The sequence below is a fragment of the Rana temporaria genome, chromosome 1 (genome assembly GCF_905171775.1).
Source record: "Rana temporaria chromosome 1, aRanTem1.1, whole genome shotgun sequence".
Classification (NCBI taxonomy): Eukaryota; Metazoa; Chordata; class Amphibia; order Anura; family Ranidae; genus Rana; species Rana temporaria.
In genome coordinates this window covers 322,791,790-322,812,575 of record NC_053489.1, presented here as the reverse complement: position 1 = coordinate 322,812,575, position 20,786 = coordinate 322,791,790, and the positions used below count along the sequence as shown (strand labels likewise).

The window sequence follows — 20,786 nt, the reverse complement described above, 5'->3', positions numbered from 1 at the left end:
GGTAGCTTAATTTGCATTACAATAGAAAAATGGTAGTATATGACTCAAAAGAACAGGCCCTAGGCACACCTCAATTATACGCCCTTTTGTAAAGCTCTGCCCACTGTGTTATTGGGTTATTCAGGAGCAAACTAATGATGGAATGTACAGATGGAGACACCGTCTGGTTTATATTATATATTATATTTATAATTATACAGACCTCCAAACAAGAGAACAAAAAGATGGCTTCGTGTTTGGACTTCCAAAGATCATTCTGACTCCTGCACCCCCTTTCTCATACAGTTCTCTTACTGAAGCCACAAATGTCCAAAGGTCGCCAGAAGAGGCATACTAAAAAAGAAAAATGTTCTCACAGTTTGAAAAATTTGCTGCTGCCCCCTCTATCCTTGGCGACCTGGACACAAGTACCATTATGGTAAATAAAGCCCTTCGTTCTGATCTTTTCCTCATTAAAAGTATCTGGTGTCTTGCATCTTGCTTGAGTCTGATCGTCACACCAGTGCCTATTCTCAGCAACCCCAAACAGTTAAGCCCCATACACACTACCAGTTTTCCTGCAGGTTTTTCTCTTCAGGTTTACCAAAAAAATGTAGTGCAAGGGCCTGGCTGATTGCATACAAATTGAAACTCTTAAGGTTTGACCTCATATTACATGGTTTTGGTAAACCTGAAGAGAAAAATCTGCAGGAAAACTGATAGTGTGTATGGGGCTTAACTTAATAAAACCTGCCATAATGAACTGTGTGGTCTGCCATTGCACACATCCTTCTGAAACTAGTAGTCATTTGGCTATCATGGTGATCATCTGCCTTCAATACATACTGAGTCACTCCCTTGCCTACTTGCTTAAGCCACTGAGGCCCCGTACACATGACCGAGTTTCTCGGCAGAATTCAGCCAGAAACTCGATCGGAGCTGGATTCTGCCGAGAAAGTCGTGTGTACACTCTTCATCGAGGAAGCCGACGAGGAACTCGTCGGGCCAAATAGAGAACATGTTCTCTATTTCCTTGTTGTTCGGCGGCTTTAACACAGAACTTGACGAGGAACTCGATGTGTTTGGCACGTCGAGTTCCTCGGACGTGTGTACGAGGCCTGACTGTTGAAGCCAAGAATCAGCATGACAGGCCGGCAACTATTTTTTTTTTCCAGTTCAGCATACATCTTTTACTCATAAAATCTTTTCTTTAAAGTAAAACTTCACTTTCACAGGGAATTAATTATACTTTTTTTCTGTGGAATTTCTTGAAATAAATAGAATATGACAGGTCACCTTTATAGGTAAAAAAAAAAATTCTACCATCACTGTCTAACTCTATGGTTACACCCAACTTCGCTGTGAACAAGCCGTTCCTGGATACTCATAGAGCAGTGGTAGGCAACCTCGTCACTCCAGCTGTTATGAAACTACAATTCTCATGGCCACAGGCATGACTCCCAGAGGCAGGGACATGGTTTGTAGTCTGACCACACCTGAAGTGCCAAGGTTGCCTATCCCTGCCCTAGATGGTGCTGTTTGGAGAGGGAAGAGCTGCACTTCATTGAGCTGAAAGAGTAGCATCCTCCCCAAAGCAACACACTCGCAAAGCAGAAAGTATGTGATGCTAGGGGACAAGGGACTATGCTACAACAATACTTACCTTTATCATCCATCATATTGGCATTGTTTTCATAAGCTATTGGGCCAGTACAAACAATAATTTCATATTCAAATTGCTTTGTAATGCTAAGGTTACCACTCCATTGGTTTTTGGTGCACTGTGATTAGTGAGTACTCAGTATTCTAACTTAGCTTACTGCACTGTGTGCTCCTGATTCAATTTACCATTACTCACTCTAATTCCTATATTTGGCTTAGCCCATCTGGTTCTGCTTCCTGGCCTGCCTTTGACTTCAGTTTTTGAATTTTGATTCTTACCTGTGCACAATAAGCACATCTTGTTTCTCACCATCTTAGCAGCTTGGTTTCAGATTTTCAGTTTTTTTTTATCTGCTTGCTCTGTCCTTTTACCTGCCTATCAACTTTAATTGCACTCAGCCTGCTTACTTGTCTATCTATGTTTTACTCTTCTCCTTTCTGCTTGGACCCTTGAACTCCTAAGGATGAACTTGTTCAAAGCTTAACATCACACTGTGCTGGATGCCAATTGTTTGGGGATATGTGAAGCCAAGGGTTTAGGAAGCCCTGCCCAGCACTCCTGTGCCCTGAACACTTTAGTATATTTTATGAGGTTCACTGTCCACAAGGACAGCCACAACTCTGCAGCTATGATCTGTTAAAGAACATACACGGATACATGAGTCACAGGCAGGAATGCTTGAACACTCGTCTGCAAATATTGCTGTTGGAAAGAGGAACCTGTGTGAAGGATGTGAACATTTAACAGGTGAACCTTCAATGCATCCCAGTCATTTATAAAAGCCCAATCCAATCACATCACTGTCAGTTCCTTTGCAAAGTCAAATGCCCATAAAAATGCAAATAATCATAATAAAAAATAATTGCGCAATTATTTTTTGTACACATTTGTATTCCTTGATTATGTCACTTGGATTAATTGCTGCTGTTATATAGTATATATATTTAATTTTGCACCTAGCGCAGTATAACACTACACTTTTGAAATAATAATAATAATAGTAATAATAAAATGAACATTTATTTTTACACATAACGTATTTAATTGAACTAAATTGAATTGATTTAATAATCGTGAGATGGCGTTGTAAATCTATTATTATTCTTAACATATTAGCTAGATCTATCAGATAAGGTGGCCAGTCGATACGTTTTATTCTTCTATAGTAAAAGTTAAAGCAGTATTAAAGCCAAAAACAAAAAAATTATTAGATTGCAGCTCACAATTTCCTAGATGTGGTGACTGCATTAATAGCATTGTTTTCTTTTTAGGCTTTTTATGCCTTAATTTTACCTGGTGATCCTGGAAGTAATGTTTCCTTTTTAGGGTGTCTACATTCTGGATGAAGTAGTAAAGCAGACACTTTTGGAAAGCAGCATGGTCAGTCTGGGGTGAGGGTAGCGCAGGGGCGGACTGACCATTGAGTCACTCGGGCACTGCCCGAGAGCCCCATGCCACTAGGGGGCCCCATCAGGGATGCCAGGCTCAGTAAAACCAGGGACAGTATGTAAAAATCTATGTTTTTTTTTACATCTGTCCCTGATATGTCCGAAACCGACATGCTTTTGATGTGAAAATCCCGTGATTTTAGCTGCCCCGCCTCTGCACTGCCTCCTGGCGTGGTGGCCATCTGTAAGCCCAGGGGCCCCATGATATTCTATTGCTCGGGGGCCCCATGAGTTGTCAGTCCGCCCCTGGGGTAGCTTAAAGCCTTGTACACACGATCGGATTTTCCAACAACAAATGTGTAATGCCAGGGTTTGTCGAACAATCCGACAGTTTGTATGCTCCATCGGACAATTGTTGTCGGAATTTCCGACAATACATTTTTTATAGCATGCTTTCAAATTTTCCGACAACAAATATTGTCTTGTCGGATTATCCGATCGTGTGTACACAAGTCCATCGGAAAAAAATCCAAAGTACAAACACGCGTGCTCCAAACCAATGCTAACCATAGCACAACATTAGCAGAAGTTGCCCAAAGGGTGGCGCTAAAGAGCTAAAAAAAAAAAGTTGTTTTGTGTATGTTGGCTGAAAAAGTTCTGCCATCTGTATGCAGAACAAGTTCACGGCCAACGCCCTTCGCACAAAATTCCACGGATTTGTCAGATGGAAATCCGATTGTGTGTACAAGGCTTTAGACTTAGCAGATTTGAATGGACTTGACCAGCAAATTGAAGCTGAACTCCAGCTAACACTCTATGAGCAGCTACAGCAACCCGCCCCCCCCCCCCTTTTGGGATAACAGTTTTATATAAATGAAAAAATCAGACCATTGTAACCACCCCTGTCAATGTAAAATGATTTGTCTCAACCCTCTAAAAGCTAAAGTTAGTAGGAAATTGAAAATAACACACTGGATCCCCAGGTGGTGCTGGAAAAAAAAGCTTAAAAAAAAGAAATCTAATACAGTCACCACATCTAAGAATTGGTGAGCTGCAAAATAATAAAATTTTGTATTTGAGTTTGAAACTGCTTTCATTTTCTTTTCAGAGTTAAAATAACAGGTTCTTACCCAGTAAGAAGCCTAACCTTAGCCTGAACTTTCTTTTCTTTAGTTTTTGATAGTCTTGGGAAGAGTAAATACCTCTGTCAATTTTTATTCCTGTCCAGGACCCCGTTAGAAAGATTCCAACTCACCTTCTATATCTGTGACAACAAGACAAAAAATGAGAGGATTGGCAGTCACTGGGACAGGAAGCACAAACATTAATAATAACTTGTCAGAGGATCTAATCCTTCCCCTATTTGTTGATAAAATGCGTTTTGTTGATGTGAAAGAAATGAATGTAACAGGCCTTAGTTCCTAGAGCATATGAAGGCCCCTCAGTCAGTCTAGACTTCTAACTAGAAAAGTGTGCAGTACCTGGATTGGCCAATTGCGGATACATTTTAAACTTGTACAATTCTCAGCACATAGTGGCATTGATTTACTAAAACCAGAGAGAGCAAAATCTGGTGCAGCTGTGCATTGTTGCCAATCAGCTTGTTCAATAAAGCTTTGACAAATAAAAACTAAAAGCTGATTGCTTTATATGCAGAGCTGCACCAAAATTTGCACTCTCCAGTTTTAGTAAATGAACCCCGCAACGTTAAGGGATTGTCCAGACATGACAACAAGTGACAATAACGGACCTTACATATAAAATAGAGGGGAAAGAAGTTGAGGTGTTGCCCATAATTAGGAAGATGTTTTTCTATCATACATTAGGCACTTTCATGGTATTAGTCAAATTAATGTCAGGAATCTATGATAGTGGGGGAGATTTACCAAAACTTGTGCACTCAGAATACGATGCAGCTTTGCATGGTAGCCAATCAGCTTCTAACTTCAGCTTGTTCAAATAAGCTTTGGCAATAAAACCTGGAAGCTGATTGGTTTCTATGCAGAGCTGCACCCGATTTTGCACTCCCCAGCTATAGTAAATAACCCCTCTTCGACAAACAAATAGCACAATGATGTTTCTTACCATGTGCCACCCAGCCATGTTTACATTGGTCACAGGTTCTCAGATTAATCTTCCCAGGCTGGAAACATTCGCATGTGCAATTTACAAGTGTACATCGGATGGCCTAGAAGAGGAAAGAGAGAATCATTGATCGAGATGTCCATTTCACAGTTTATGCTCTTACAATATGTATGAGATATTGTGGCTTATGGAAACACAGTGTAATCACCTATTAGTGCTGTTTGCAGGGACACAAAAAATGGAAAAAGCACATTTCCGATGCAATGCTTTAATACTTAAGAGAGTCTTAGCTTCGAGTGGCTGTCATAACAGTAAAACCGATAAACAAAATAAAAGCTATGAGGTTATCTAGGAACATTGCAAGAAATCATATACATAGTTCATATATTAGCATAGTGCCAAACTGATCTGGTTTACATGGGCTAAATGCAAAAAAGCTGAGATAATGGGATTGATTTACTTAAGGAGATGAAGCACTTAGCAAAGTGAATGTTTACTTAGGTTAGTGAATAAGGTGGAGCCGTGTTTGAATACCCAGTCATGTTTTTTTGTTGCATATGGTTGGATGATTGAATGATTGAAACCAACACAACTTCCCCTTATTCATCAAGATATGTGAGCTACCTCTACTCCTTTAGTAAATCACCCCTACCGATTAATTGTATTATTAAATATAGGAGATTTAGACTGATATAAAAAATTGCTGAGTACAAAATTTACTTTATTAACAACATTTTTTAGTAAAAAGATCTTTGCCATTCCACACCCATTAGTCACTATTTTAGCAAGACAGCCTTAATAGCTCAACGTAAAACTGTCTTACAGCATAGCCATTAGAACTAAGTACATAAAAAGGCATAAACAAAGGATACCATCATTGAAGCTGATGCAAATTTGAACTTCTAAGTAGCTTTATTTGCATTTTCCTGTAAAAGTCTAACACGGCTCCAATTTTCTCTTGCCTTCTGAGCATCCTGATTGGTTCTTACTGTAAAGGACACCCTCTCTGACCAATAAAAGATTGAAAGGGAGTGGGATTAAGCTTGACTTGCAGGAAACGTCAACTGCCAATATCTCTGGATCTAATGATAATTTTTAAGCAGGCAGGTCTGACATCACATGCTTCTGGGGGAGGGGGGGTTGCTGTGTCATAGAAGAAAGAGCACACTATAAATCTGGAACATCAACAGTTTTTCTTTTCTGTACTTGCAGCATGTTTAAAGGAAAAAATATGGATGCATGGGCATGTATTCCAATGATATGCTACATTTCTTTAAAAAAAAATGCTACCTTGTCATGTGCTTTAACCTAAATTCTAAAAGATTATACCTCAAGGGTTACCACGGCCCCTGATAAGGAAGTACAGTTGGCCCTCCTGTACTGGGCCTGGGTCCCATCAGCTTGAAAGGGAGGCCTGGGCACATGTCAAGCAGGAGGGCCGGCTGTACTGTCTTGTGAATCCCCCTGCCCCGCTGCCAGCTTTCTCCCTCTGGGTGCACTACAGGGGGATTGGTTCTACTATGTGTGTCCCACCCCCTGCTGTGTGGCCTTTTGTGTGCCCCCCTCCTGCATTGATGCTGACTTCCCTCCTCTCCTGCCATCAGCTTCTGCAGGCACATCAGAAGATCAGTTTCAGGATGGAGAAAGGGGGGCTGGTAGGCCAGAGGGCCTTTCCTAAATGAACACAGTGAATGATTGGTGCTGATTGCTCCGGTGTCCATTCATCGTCAAAGCATAGTAAATAGTGTTTGTGAATGAACAGGATGCATCAGAGTGCTTCCCATTCATCCATCGCCCATGCAGCTGAGAATGCAGAGTAAGGGACTGATGAATTGATGTCCTCAGCCCCTTTCTCTGTCTCAAAAGGGAGACATTAGGGGACTTTTAAGACCCCTGATATTTCACCAAAGCCCCCCCAAAACAAGGCAGTTAAAAACTTAAATGAGATTTAATAAAAAAATAATTTAAAACATAATTTTGAAAAGGTAAGTGCTTGTACCCATATGGTTTGCTCTCTGAGGAGCAGTCAGCATTTGGATGCCTCTTCAGAGAGTATTTTACAAGCAGCCTCCTTACCGCCTGCTTTAACCCGGCACTAATGCCCTGCAACTTGAGTGGGTTTTGTTCTATGAGAATATTTTTTTATATTTTCGGAGGAGCCCTGTAAGGTAGGCTGTACAGGTCCCCATAATTTCTAAGGCCTCGTACACACGGCCGAGGAACTCGACGTGCCAAACACATTGAGTTCCTCGGCCAGTTCAGCACTGAAGCCGCCGAGGAGCTCGGCGGGACGAGAGCTCCCATAGAACAACGAGGAAATAGAGAACATGTTCTCTATTTCCTCGCCGAGCTCCTCGTCGGCTTCCTCGGCCGAAAGTGTACACACGGCCGGGTTTCTCGGCAGAATTCAGCCAGAAACTCGGTCGGAAGCTGAATTCTGCCGAGGAAACTGGTCGTGTGTACGGGGCCTTAACAGCAGCCCTGAGGGTTACCATCAGTGTGCAGCGAGCCCAATATCCCACAGCCTGCCTTCAAATTCCCTCTAGTCCTTCTTTGTATTTTTCCCATGCATACTTAAACGTAACTTTTCCACAGGGTGATGTTTCTGATAAAGTATACTAAATAACACAAAAGCTAAAGAAGATGCCCTAAAAAGGACAGTGTAATACAAGTACACTTATCCCTAAACACCAATAATTTTCTGTTCACTTGTTAGGGTAAATTGTTGCTCTAATAGATCCCATATACTGTAAAAGGTGGTGAATGTTATGGTCACACTGATTAAAGCAACCAGTAATACTATGACATGTACAAAAGAAATACTTTTGGGCAGATTTGAACACACCAAGGAAAAGGAATCTGACTATACTCACAACATGAAGACCAGTTTATCCTTTAGTTTATTAACAAACGCAAGTTACCAGAACACATAAAATCTCTGCACACACGTAATGTTTTATGTGTCATTTTTGTTTGGCATATATTGCTTTCAACTATGTGGCATCAAAGCTGTTTCTGAGTTAGGCATTCGCTGTGTTCTCATGGAACTGAACACAGCAAAAGCTGGAGATTACAAACATTTAAAATGTAATTTGTATGGGCAACACAAGAAGGAAATTTCAAAAGCTAAGCTCATGGAGCCTGTAATATATCAAATCAAGTTTCCAAAGAAATGATATTTATTATAACCAGGAGTACATACTGTAACTGTTCAATATGTAAAGCTTTCTATTTACTGGAATTTTAAAAGATTAGTATAGGTATGAAGAAAAAAGTTTACATAGGGCTGGTCCGTTCACCTTTGGCGCTAATTTAAAGCTGAATTTTAGGTAAACAGCTAAATGTACAAATGCAAAGTTTCTTAAACTGGCCATAGTTGAAGCAACATTTGGCTGGTTCAGCAGGGACCGACAGAATTTCAACCCATCTATTGACATTTCTATTCGTGAGAAGTCGATCTAATGATTGACTTCTCACAAACAGGCTTGTTGGAAAATGTGTGTTCGATCAGCGCTACAGCTAATAAGCTGCAGCGCTGATCACTGTACTGTGACAGCGGAGGAGTCCCCACCTTCAGAATACAATAGTGTAGTGCAGCGGGAGGATTCCTCTATCTACCTCAAATGTATGGATGGGGAATCCATTTGTTTTGTTTGTTAGTTTTTTTTTTTGATCAGCCACCCAGCCAGTTGATAAAACAAAAAACAAAAAAAAACCTAAAAAATCTATGGATAGGTTTACCAAGTCTTACCAAAGGATTAGCAATTCTGTAGAGCCACTTTTGCGAATCATTTGAATTTGCTAGACATTACAGCCAGTTGCTGATTGGACAATTAAAGTGTAGCAACATACTATTAAGTATTCTGATTTCTCCTCCTGCCAGCAAATGTAGTAGAGCCTGGTTAGCACTTAGTGCTGCCCCTCCCTCTCTCATCATGCAATTTTGTTAGTTATATATAATAAGTTACAATTTATTTTTACATATTTTGATGCCTGGAGATTAAGGGCCCTTTCACAACAGCGGACCGTATGTCCATTTTTTCATCCATCCGTTTACGGATGAAAAAGGAACATATGTGTATCACTATGAGATAGCGGGTGTCAGCAGATGAACATCCACTGACACCTGATCTCATTGTTGTCCGCTATGCTCCGATTCTACAGACGGAGGAAAATCCTATTTTTCCATCCATCTGCGGATCGGATGAACACAGACAGACGGTCCGACACCAAGAAATGGTCTACTCCCACTGGCCAGAGTGCGCCCCCCCTTCAGTTTGAAGGACAGTAAAATGGCTCTTTGTTTAGAAAGTTTGGAGGCCCCTAGACTAGAGGAGTAAATGACAATGTGTGGGACTAAGCTTGCTAAGACTATGGTAAAAATTAACCTCTTGAAAGGGATGATTAAATACTCTTCAACTTCATAGCATCAATTCTTCTGGCACTCAAATATTTAATACGGAAACTGTAAAATAGAGACTGTGGAAGCAGGGGAACATCCTATAGAAAATAGACTCCAAAAGAAAAAAAAAGAAAATGCTCCTGGGAACCCTTAATTGTGAAAGAGGGACTATAAAAATCACTCAACCCTTTAGATAAGAAAAAGCAAGGGATGAAATAATAACTTCTGGCTATAGTATCCTTGTCCAAGAAAAAACAAAAAGACCTTCCCTAAAACATACCATTGTCTTTTTAAAAAAGAAAATATTTAAAAGTCAATCTTTAAATATGGTTTATCCATACAATGTCTATATGTACCTGTGTATAAAATGGCACTAGATTACTGAGATGAAGGCTGAGGGCTATTGTGCCCCCCCTATATTTTGCAAGTTCTGGATTCTTAGCAATGCTCTGCTCTCTATATCGTGCTAAGCACACACTTCTGAGATTGCTGCAGCGCAGTAAGTTATCCTCATCCAAGCAGTAGTTTATATCTCCTCTGTAACGCCGCTGTTAAAAACCAGTCCCTTGCATGAAATAAATTATACTGTCATACACGGTACTTACAGCACCCCCTCCATCATGTAAACTGTTCGATCGCTCATTTTCCAAGCTATATAAGTATGTATTCCTGATTAACGGAAATAGTAATAAGAAATATATTACCAACGACAACTGCTGATGAAGCAGGAATAATATATGTGTCTGTAGGTTAACAGTGAGGAAGAAAGGAGATCTTGCTGAAAGGTCCAGTTCCATGTTCAATAGTTTATTGACTTGATGATATATCACGTCTGCACTTGTCAGTAATGGTGTCTTTCTTTAATATGTTCACTAATTAATGAACTCTGTAATTAATTGTGCTGCCGTGCCATGCAGGAAAGTTACAAAGGGACAGTCTGATTTTAACCCTTTCCTGTACACTATGCAGTACTTGTTTTTTTGTAAGTGTGCTTTAAAAAGGAAGCAGATATACTGTACATAGGCATGTATGGACTAATCAATGCGTCACAGTTTACCATGCACAGGTTACCACGCGTAGCCTGTATCAGGGGCCCATTCTTGAAATCCCCCTCCCATGGAATAAATATCAGTACCTTGAACATGTCCAGTTGGGCCACTCACATCATTATGACAGAATTGTGTTAATATGAAAACTCCTTACACCCCGGGTGGGTGGGTGGGTGTATGGGGGGGGGGTGGAGTTTACCAATGCTAAAATGTGCTCATGTGTTATTTTATAAGGAAGATCTAGAAAGGTTGATTGTGGTTAAGCTAACCATGAATAATAAACTTTTTTTCTCCTGTCTTATTCTATTCTTATGGGGTGAGATTTGGTTATGTTACTACTGTGCTGCTCACAGTTCTTCCAAAGACCTGCTGGAGAGAAAGCTGTACCTGTAGACATGCATCTCCCTGCCTCTGCTTTATTCATTGATCTGATGTAGTCACATAACTCTAAGGCCCCGTACACACGACCAGTTTCCTCGGCAGAATTCAGCTTCCGACCGAGTTTCTGGCTGAATTCTGCCGAGGAAACTGGTCGTGTGTACACTTTCGGCCGAGGAAGCCGACGAGGACCTCGGCGAGGAAATAGAGAACATGTTCTCTATTTCCTCGTTGTTCTATGGGAGCTCTCGGCCCGCCGAGGTCCTCGGCGGCTTCAGGGCTGAACTGGCCGAGGAACTCGATGTGTTTGGCACGTCGAGTTCCTCGGCCGTGTGTACGGGGCCTGAGATGAGATTTGTCTTTCAAAATGATCAGTGAACATAAGACACACAGGTACTATGTACTATAATGTCCATCAGACTTTATTGGCTTCAACCGCCAATGCCACTATTGCTATAGACTGCTAAGTATTGCACACACTTCACAAAATGATCTTCCTACCCAACCCGGTTGTAATGTTTACCAGTGAAGGTTTAAAAATTAAAAAGGGAGTATTTTGACGGCTTGGGAAGCACAGTTAACTCCTTTTTCAGACAATTTCACCAACAGGTATTTTACTGTGTGGAAAAGGCAGACCCAACTGTTTACACAACATTAATTACTGTGCAGATACTGAATACTGCATGTAAGAATATACTATTCTCTTTGTTGATAAGAAAGGCACACCACATAAACTTCCTATGCAGAATGGCATGTCTGAAAAATGAGGCTGGTGTAGTAAAGCAGTTAGGTAGCTTCACAGAAGAGAATTGTGTGAATATTAACATACTATATTCAATCACGTGAAAAGCATTTACAGACATATTTGCTTTTTACATTATTGGATAATTGATGTGAATATTCACACACTTTTTTGAGTAAAGATTCCTAACTTCTTTACTAAATTGACCCAATTTTCTCTAAGTGATTTAAAGCAGAACTCCACCCAAATGAGGAAGTCCTCCTCCGCCCCTCCCCTGACACATTTGGCATGTAATTTTTTTGGATGAGGAGCGGACAGCTAGTTTTAACAGGTACCCACTCCCATTTCCACTTAGATCGCCCCCCCCCCCCTCCCCACAATATTTTAGGACATGTCACAGGTCCCAGACTGTGGAATCATTCACAAAGTGCAGAGCGGCTACAGGATCTGTAGCTGCTGGCTTTTTCAAAAAAAAATTTCCATAGTGAACCCTCCTTTACAAAGCAGATATATTTTTAAGGCAGGTCAGCATGTTTGTTTCACATGTTTAGGGAAGGTCAGAACAGACAGTACAGAACAGCACAACCTCTCTAGGAAAAACAGCCTGAAGTCTGGCATGGAATAATGCATGCTCTTACATATTCAGACTGAAATTAACTAGTTGTAGTGTAAAGATAGGCATGATCTCCCTCAAATACCTGGTTACATGGATGTCTTTCTTAGTCTAGACACACAATAATACATATGGCATAGGAAACCTGCAGACCAGTGTTTAAAGGCAGTGAGGATTCTGGGACTTAGGAATCAGCCCCATCCTTTCTAAAAAGCCACATGTAATGTTATGTCTAATTTTGCTTAACATTAATCCAAAACAGGAAGGATAATGTTTCAATGTTATTATCCTACTGTTGGTTCGGGACATTCTTCAAGGTGCATTGAAACTATATAGAAACTCTAAGTAACTTAAGCACTTGGTTGGTACCTATGATCCCCTGGAATATATATGCAGTGGCAGTTATGCCAATTGTAATTACGATTTGTCATGTCATGTATGTGCTTCAGGACTGTTTTATGCTTTATTTCCCACCCACCTAGAAATCTGTCGGGGAATAAAGAAAATTGACATAATTTATAAGAATGTATTTGTTTAAGGAATAATGTCAGAAGGGTCACCAAGAAATCACTGGAGAACACCAACGCTCAATGGGGCCCATTTACTCCATTGTGTTTAAAAAGGTTAAACTCAACAGCACAACCACTCCAAAATGGGCTGAAGTATTTTTATAGACCGATCTCAGTCCCACTGTCTTTGCAGCAGTTTTGCAACACAGACTGTCAGTGAAGTCTACATCATAAAGGAGATTAATATTAGGGAGTGAGGGTTGTAGAATAGTTTGCTATTTTAACCTAATATGCACATTGCATTATTTGCTGATTGCTGATTCAATGCAATACATGACCACAAAGGGGCTTAACCCTAAGTAACATCAACTGTTGCAGATGCTATACATGATCATTATCATGCATAGAATTGTATCAATATGTTGGAAAATTTCTGAAACTGATAAATATTAATTCAATTTCTGTTAAACTAGGTATGATCCATTTACCGCATTATTAATCTTAAAGTTGGTCCACAAGCAGACCAGTTAGTTCATCAATGCTTACAAGCGTGGCCAGGTCACTTGAACCATTCCAAATTTAGTTTTGTAGTTGTGAGGAGTCAGATGCAAAACAAAATGTAGGTCAATGAAAGGAAGCAATATACTACAGCAAAGTGAAGTGAGCCTGCACCTGCTTTAAACATCCAATTGTGTGCAGAACTTTTTTTGTATGGCTGTCTTGAATGCTGTTGATGCCTGTTAGTAAGGATTTGTCATAGCCTACTTGTTCAGCACATACTTGGTCATATAAGTATGCTACCACTGATAACAAAACAGTAGCTTCCAGATAGCTGTCACTTTCCCGCAACAATATCCTATTCTATTACATTAGCAATCCTTTTCTGTAATGCCATGGAGAAATATAAGTGTATTAGCAGCTTTTCAAATTGTATTAGTGTAGATGACTGTAGATATGAGATACACTTGAAATGCAGTAGGGCACCAATAATATATCACAAATAAGCTCATCATCAACCCAATCCAACACTTGTTTTCCCTCTGAATGTAAGGCCTTCAGAGGGAAACTAGAGCATATTTTTAGTAAGTACATAATCTGAGTTATCATTGCAAAGTTTACTCTAAACAGTGGTTGATGTAGCTTTACTTCTAAATGTGGCAGCTGCTGATTTTGATGTGCGTCACGTAGATCTTGTATTGTTTTCAACCAGTCTGAGCAGAGGGACAAACTTATAAATGAGATAAGTTGTAAGTGGCATGCACTATGTACCATTATGATTAGAAATATTGGTGTACACTAATAACATTCTTTACATTTAGCTGAACACATCTATATATACAGATGGTAAAATCAATTGCTGGAATAGAAATGGACTTCCATAATGTTGACTACTCTGATTGATGAGTGTTAACTGCAAATGTGAAGATGCTAGGGATCTTAAAGCTCAATTTCACGTTTTTTTTTTAAATCCCTTTTCTCTTCTTTGATTAAAAAGCTGTATTTAACCCCCCCCCCCCCCTTACCTCAAGAGCTGCCCTTCACTTCCTCATCTAATAAACGGACAGTGGACAGTCCATTTACTTCCAGCTGCCCATACAGCGGGCTCTGTTGATGTCTGTTCTACAAAATAAAGGGTGAAGAAATGCCATCAGCACACCAAGGATTCCTCTAGAGGGTCCAAAGCTTTCGTTTCAAGGTCACGTAATACACATACAGCAATGTTTTGGACCAAGGCAGGGCCCCTTCCTCAGGCAAGTGACCTGCCGAAGGGGCCCTGAATGGCTGTGAAACATTTGCGTATGTGTACCATGTGACCTTGAAATTAAAGCTTTGGACCCTTTTAAGGAATCCTTGGTGTGCTGATGACATTTCTTCACTCCGATTGTCTACGTTTTCCAGCCTGTGGTCATTACAGCACCCACCATTACTGAACACCCATTTTCAGGAACATGTACATGGGGAATATTGCGTTTGGATTTGCAAAAAATAAGGGGACACAGATTTATTATCCGCCCGCTCTGCTCTGATCAGCAGGGGATCAGCGGACAGATCCCCTAAAGATCTCAGCTGAGTCCACTCTGTGTGAAAGGGGCCTTACTGCTAGACAGAGCATCACTCATGTAATGATGTGTACTGTGAACCTGGCTGGCATAGACATATCCCCTGGGTATGTGCCTTTGATGCCCTGGGCTCACCAGAAGTGGGTTGGATGACTCTGGACATCATTCAACTTTGAAGTGGGTCTGCAGGGGACAGTGTGGGATAGATGATAGATAATAAAAAAAATATATATATATTTCTTTGTTCACAGCTTCTGGGCGATCAATTTCTTTTTATCCATAGGAAAAGGGTTAAGCTGGCCATGCACAGTCAGATTTTGATCTTTTAGACCACAAAACTTAGCAACAAATAGTGTAAATGTTTACAGACATTAATCGTTTATTCATACCCTCACATTACTGTACCATTGCAGGTAACTAAACAGACAGACCAAAATCGAACTATTTATGGCCAGTTAATGCAATGCATTAGGTTACTAGTTGCTAATGTAGTAAGTAACAATCAAGAATCCCCTTAGGGACACAGTTCGAAATGTAAAAAGACAAGAAAAATACAAGACAAAAATATTCCTGCCTTTAGAAGCTTTATTAATACTCTATATCTTGTGTCAATCACTGAATCCTGCAACACTTCCCTTCGCGAAAAAGAAGCCTATGTACAATACTGTGATAAAAAATAGAAATAAGATGAGATTTAAATCTCTGTACCAAGAGACAGTTGTGAGTTAAAAGAGAGTTATATTGTGTCCCTAAATAGTAAAGGAAAATACTGTATATTCTTCAATATGTTCTCTGAAGAATTCTTCTATCATACAAGATTTCTCCTATGATATTGTCCCCGGTGGGCTTATTCTCTAAGTTTAAACACAAACACTAGAGCAATGGAAAAACATTAATACGTTTACTGTGAACAAAAACTCCCAGTTGTACAGTGAAATTTTAATACATTTCAACGTATCTCTTTTTACTAATGGCAAGAGTACAAACCCTGCAGGAATTCGTTCAGCAAACTGGTAATTACAGATGACTCTCTTTAAAAAAAAAAAAAAAACACAATGCATATGTAAGTCTTACAAAAAGGCAGTTCCTCTGCTTTTGATGATGGTTTCAGTAGAAGGGTTAAGTAAAATATGATGCAATTCTCCTTCAGCTATGTATACTAAGCAACAAGCATTTTCTGTACACAGCACTGTTTTTACTACTGACAAGCCCTGCTTTATCAGCAAGCCTTTCTTTTTAAAGTCTTTGCAACTATCCAGCTACTCCTGAAAACATAAAAATGTTTTTACAAGAGCATTATTAATTCACAGTCACATCAGTGCATTTATAGCACTACACCATTTTCAGACTTGTATAACACAACAAAGACCAATGCCCAAAGTGCTATAACCCATTGAAACCAATTGTAAACCAATTGTAAACCATCTTTTTTCTAAATGTGTTTATTAGACAAACAGTGAACATTGGGTGTAATGGATTACTGCTCTTTACCCAACATCATAGATCTTTGCACTGTTTCCTAAAATAAACATGGTTGTGTTGTAGCAGTATGCTATAATATTATCCACGTTGAGTGCACAGTAAATTATCTTCTGCCAGTGAGTTCCCAAAGTAAAATAAATAACAAAAATAGAAGAAACCACTTTGAGGGCTGTTCATGCCATAAGACTAAGGCCTCATTCACACTACGGGCCATTCGGGTCCGTCTGTCACGGACCTGAACGGCCGCTCCATGCATCGCTATGGAGCGTTGGATGTCAGCGGAGACATGTCCGCTGACATCCGACCTGATCCGATCCGCTAAAAACAGACGTATGGGGGGCACGTCCCCATCCGTCCATGCGGATCGGATCGGGTAAGATCTGATGAAAACGGAAATGCTGTCCGTTTTCATCAGATCGCTCCATAGGAGGACAGCGGTGCCCGACAAGCCCCTCCCCGCTCAGTGAGCAGAGAGAAGCTTGTCATCCGTCGGCTCAGCGGAGATCTGCAGACTGATCTCCCGCTGAGCTGACGGGAGCAGGCGGACTCCGTAGCCTCGTACACACGATTCTTTTCCTCGACAAAATCCATCAAGAAAAATGCTGGTAGAGCATTTTTGCTGGGGAAAACGGTTGTGTGTATGTTTTTATGTCCCCCCGCTGTGTCTGTGGGCTGTGTCCTCGGCCTGTTGCCTCTGTGTGCCAGGCTCAGTTCTCTACGAGCGTTGCGACGCACAGGGGCAGAGCCCGGTGGCAAATTACAAGATTCATAATACATACAGATTACATTACTCTATGAAATCATTTCACATCCATTTTGTCCCTAGTGCTTTGTCCAATGCCCTGCATGCAGTTTTATATTATATATACTTTTTTTTCTGCCTGGAAACTTGAGATTGTCCATGGCAACCAAAAAGTGTCCCTTTATGTCAAAAGCGGTTTTAGACCAGCTAGAAAACAGCGATAATAAATTAGAACACTTGCAGAATTGAGCGATAGTGATTTGTTGGGAAATACATTTTATTACAATTATTATTTTATTATGTTTTATAATTATTTATAGTTATTTATTATATTATAACTTATGATTTTGTGTTTCAAACTTTATCATACCCGGAATTTCTGCTAAGAAGTACAGGCCTAAAGTATAAAATGCCAAATTTCTATGCAAAACAATGTATCACTTTGAGACTCAATAATCTGACATAATCATACCACCAAGGAGGCTACGTAACCAATTTTACCTTGTACTGTAAACTTCTTTTCAGCTACAAGGTTGGTCCTTCTTTTTTGGATATATGTTTTGGTACAATGACAGCAATGAACCAGTGAGTGGGCTTGAAGGTTAATTGAATGATTAAATACGCCCACTTATTTTTCTAATACAGTAAAACCTTGGTTTGAGAGTAACTTGGTTTGAGAGCGTTTTGCAAGACAAGCAAATGTTTTAATAAATGTTGCCTTGATATACAAGCGATGTCTTGATATAAGAGTAGTGTCATGTCACAACTGAGTATAAAAAAGAAGAGAGGAGCCTCTAAGTGTAGCAATATGGTTACATTTAATGAAGGTACAACATTTAGCAACTTATTGCTACACTTAGAGGTGCCTCTCTTCACTGTTATACCCTGTAAAAAAATGCTTTGATATACAAGTGCTTTGGATTACAAGCATGTTTCTGGAACAAATTATGCTTGCAATCCAAGGTTTTACTGTATGTGTATGCCCTTCAAGTGTTAACCTTACACTGAACACATTTTTGAAACTTGGGAAATGATTTTAGCATGGGTTAGAATACTTTTATCATTCACAAAGGAAGGTGAAGCATAATTACTCTGGTATCATGCCATAGTGACGTCATTAGTATTTAGTACATTTTAGGTAGTATATTTTATCAGATCACAAACATGGCTGTCCTGTTGTTATATGTGGGTACACTTTTAATATATAACATTGCCTTTTAGAATTGACCAGTTTAATAGAGTCCTGCTGATTCCACTCTATCCAGGAAGTTCATATTATATGGTTTAAAAAAAATGCTATATTTATAGAAAGTAATATTTGGCTCAAGGATTTTGTGGAGTCAGAGATTAAGCGAAGATCGTGTTCCTCTCTGACGAAGCAGATTAAAGTAAATAAACAATATAACAGCAGGATAATGGGCAGTTTACAGTGTCAAGGATATAAATTAATACTTAAAAACAAATTCTCTGCTAGATGCCAAACTCTAGCCTTTGGGGTCATTCTTTATTTGTCTGCAGTTTGCTCAGCATGTTGGTTTAATTAATATCCGCCACTTGACTAAGTATCAAAGCTCTCTGCAGGACTCCGCTTCTTGTCGCTAACTGGAGACTTATCATTTACTAAACAGGTTGTAGAAGATCCAGCAGAAAGAAGCTGTCAGGCTGACACTTCTATCTCACTTTACTTATTTTTAAACCGGCACTTGTAATTATGGTATCCTGTCTTTCATTCACCAAATGCTTGCAAGGAAAACACGTGTTGTTAACAGACTGAACTTTAGCAAGCTGTTAGCACACGCCACACACTTTCACAGCAGTGATGAGAGCTGGAGTCTAATTATGTGGGAAGGCCCGTTTATGTGACTGACGTATTACTTTTAAAGGGAAACATCCTGAAGGAAACACCTTGCCCTTCCTCACACATACTCTACATGTTAAATTATATATCACATTAGTTTTGGTGTTGTCAGTATGTAACAGTTTGAAAGATGGATGGTTTTCTTAGGTGTATGCCTTTCATTTATGCTTTTTTCACAGGAGCTCTATGGATATCCATCAGTGCTCAGTACTGCAGAGAAACAAATCTTGAACTGGAGTACATTTGTAGCTAAGAAACAATCTAGGTTTGCTGAAGGAGCCTTAAAATAAAAGAAGAGAGACAGAAGTGATGGGCTGGAAGAATGGAAGTCATTTGAGCTTTATTTGCTCCCTATAAGCAACAGACATCCCACCAGTTCTATGAGATCTGTAACCACTCTCATTGCCCACTCATTCCAAATACTTACCTCATCCAACCCTGAAGTCCTGTTTTTTGCAGCCTCAACTCTAATGGCATCCCAGTCTTATTCCGTAGGGTTAAATATTGAGTTGGCCCACCCCTTGCAGTTATAACTGCTTCAACTCTTTTGGGAAGGCTGTCCACAAGGTTTAGGAGTGTGTCTATGGGAATGTTTGACCATTTTTCCAAAAGCGCATTTGTGAGGTCAGACACTGACTCTAATTCACCCCAAAGGTGTTCTATCAGGTTAAAGTCAGGACTTTGTGCATGCCAGTCAAATTCATCCACCCCAAGCTCACTCATCTATGTCTTTACAGTATGAACCTTGCTTTGTGCACTGGTCCAAATCTTTTGGTGGAGGGAGATTATGGTGTGGAGTTGTTTTTCAGGGGTTGGGCTTCCAGTGAAGGAAACTCTTAAGGCGTCAGCATACCAAGACATTTTGGATAATTTCATGCTCCCAATTTTGTGGGAACAGTTTGGGCGCTGGCCTCTTTCTGTTCCAACATGACTGCGTGCCAGTGCACAAAGCAAGGTCCATGAAGACATGGATTAGTGAGTTTGGGGTGGAGGAACTTGACTGGCACTAGCACTGGCACTGGAGTCCTGACCTCAACATGATATAACACCTTTGGGATGAATTAGATTGGAGACTGCGAGCCAGACCTTCTTATCCAACATCAGTGTCTGATCTCACAAATGCGCTTCTGGAAGAATAGTCAAACATTCCCATAGACACACTCTTAAATCTTGTGGACAGCTTTCCCTGAAGACTTTGGTGATAGCAATATAAAGCCTACCTCACTAACCCCTTCTTTGAAATATGGAAGACCACATTGCCGTGCTGCTCACATTCACCATGGATGGAGTCTGATCAATGAAATACATCATTTACTTTGGAGAATTACTTTTGGTTTTGGTGTCCCTTAATACCAATGTTCAATAACAGGTGACACTGTAACTGAAAATCTGTGATTGCTGATATCTATCCAAATGCTGCAGTAGAAGAGGAATATTATCCTCACAAAATCTATTTTCTCAAAAAATCCTGTTAATTAGCAAAATTGAAAAAACTAAACAAAACAAAACTTTCCGACCCATCCAATCAATGTCCTAGTAAAGGACACTAAAGCCTCGTACACACGATCAGGTTTCCCGGCGGAGTTTTTACCACCGGGAAACCCGAGGGAAAAGTCGAGAACCTGCTCGGTTCAGTTTTTTCCCTACACACGGCCGTTTTTTTCGACAGGAAAATTGCGGTGGAGCTTTGACCGGGAATCCCGGCCGTGTGTATGCCCCATCACAGTTTTTCCCATTGGAAAACTGCCAAAAACCACCTGACAAAAGTCCGCCGGATTTCCCAGCGGGAAAAAAGAGAACTGGTTCTCTTTTTTTTGTCCGGCGGATATTGGGCAG

The 20,786-nt window shown here is 40.2% G+C and overlaps 1 protein-coding gene across 4 annotated transcripts in view; it reads right to left on the bottom strand.

Annotated features, from left to right (window-relative positions):
• Nucleotides 1-20,786, bottom strand: part of BNC2 (basonuclin 2) — a 736,294-nt gene that overhangs the window by 159,956 nt on the left and 555,552 nt on the right. For 3 of the 4 annotated variants that reach the window (XM_040360213.1, XM_040360192.1, XM_040360205.1), the window contains 2 exons: nt 5,116-5,218; nt 4,286-4,294 (listed from right to left, as the gene is read on the bottom strand). In XM_040360213.1, the coding sequence (XP_040216147.1) occupies nt 4,286-4,294; nt 5,116-5,218 (112 nt within the window). The remainder of the gene's footprint in view (nt 1-4,285; nt 4,295-5,115; nt 5,219-20,786) is intronic. The other variant, XM_040360199.1, reaches the window with a different exon arrangement.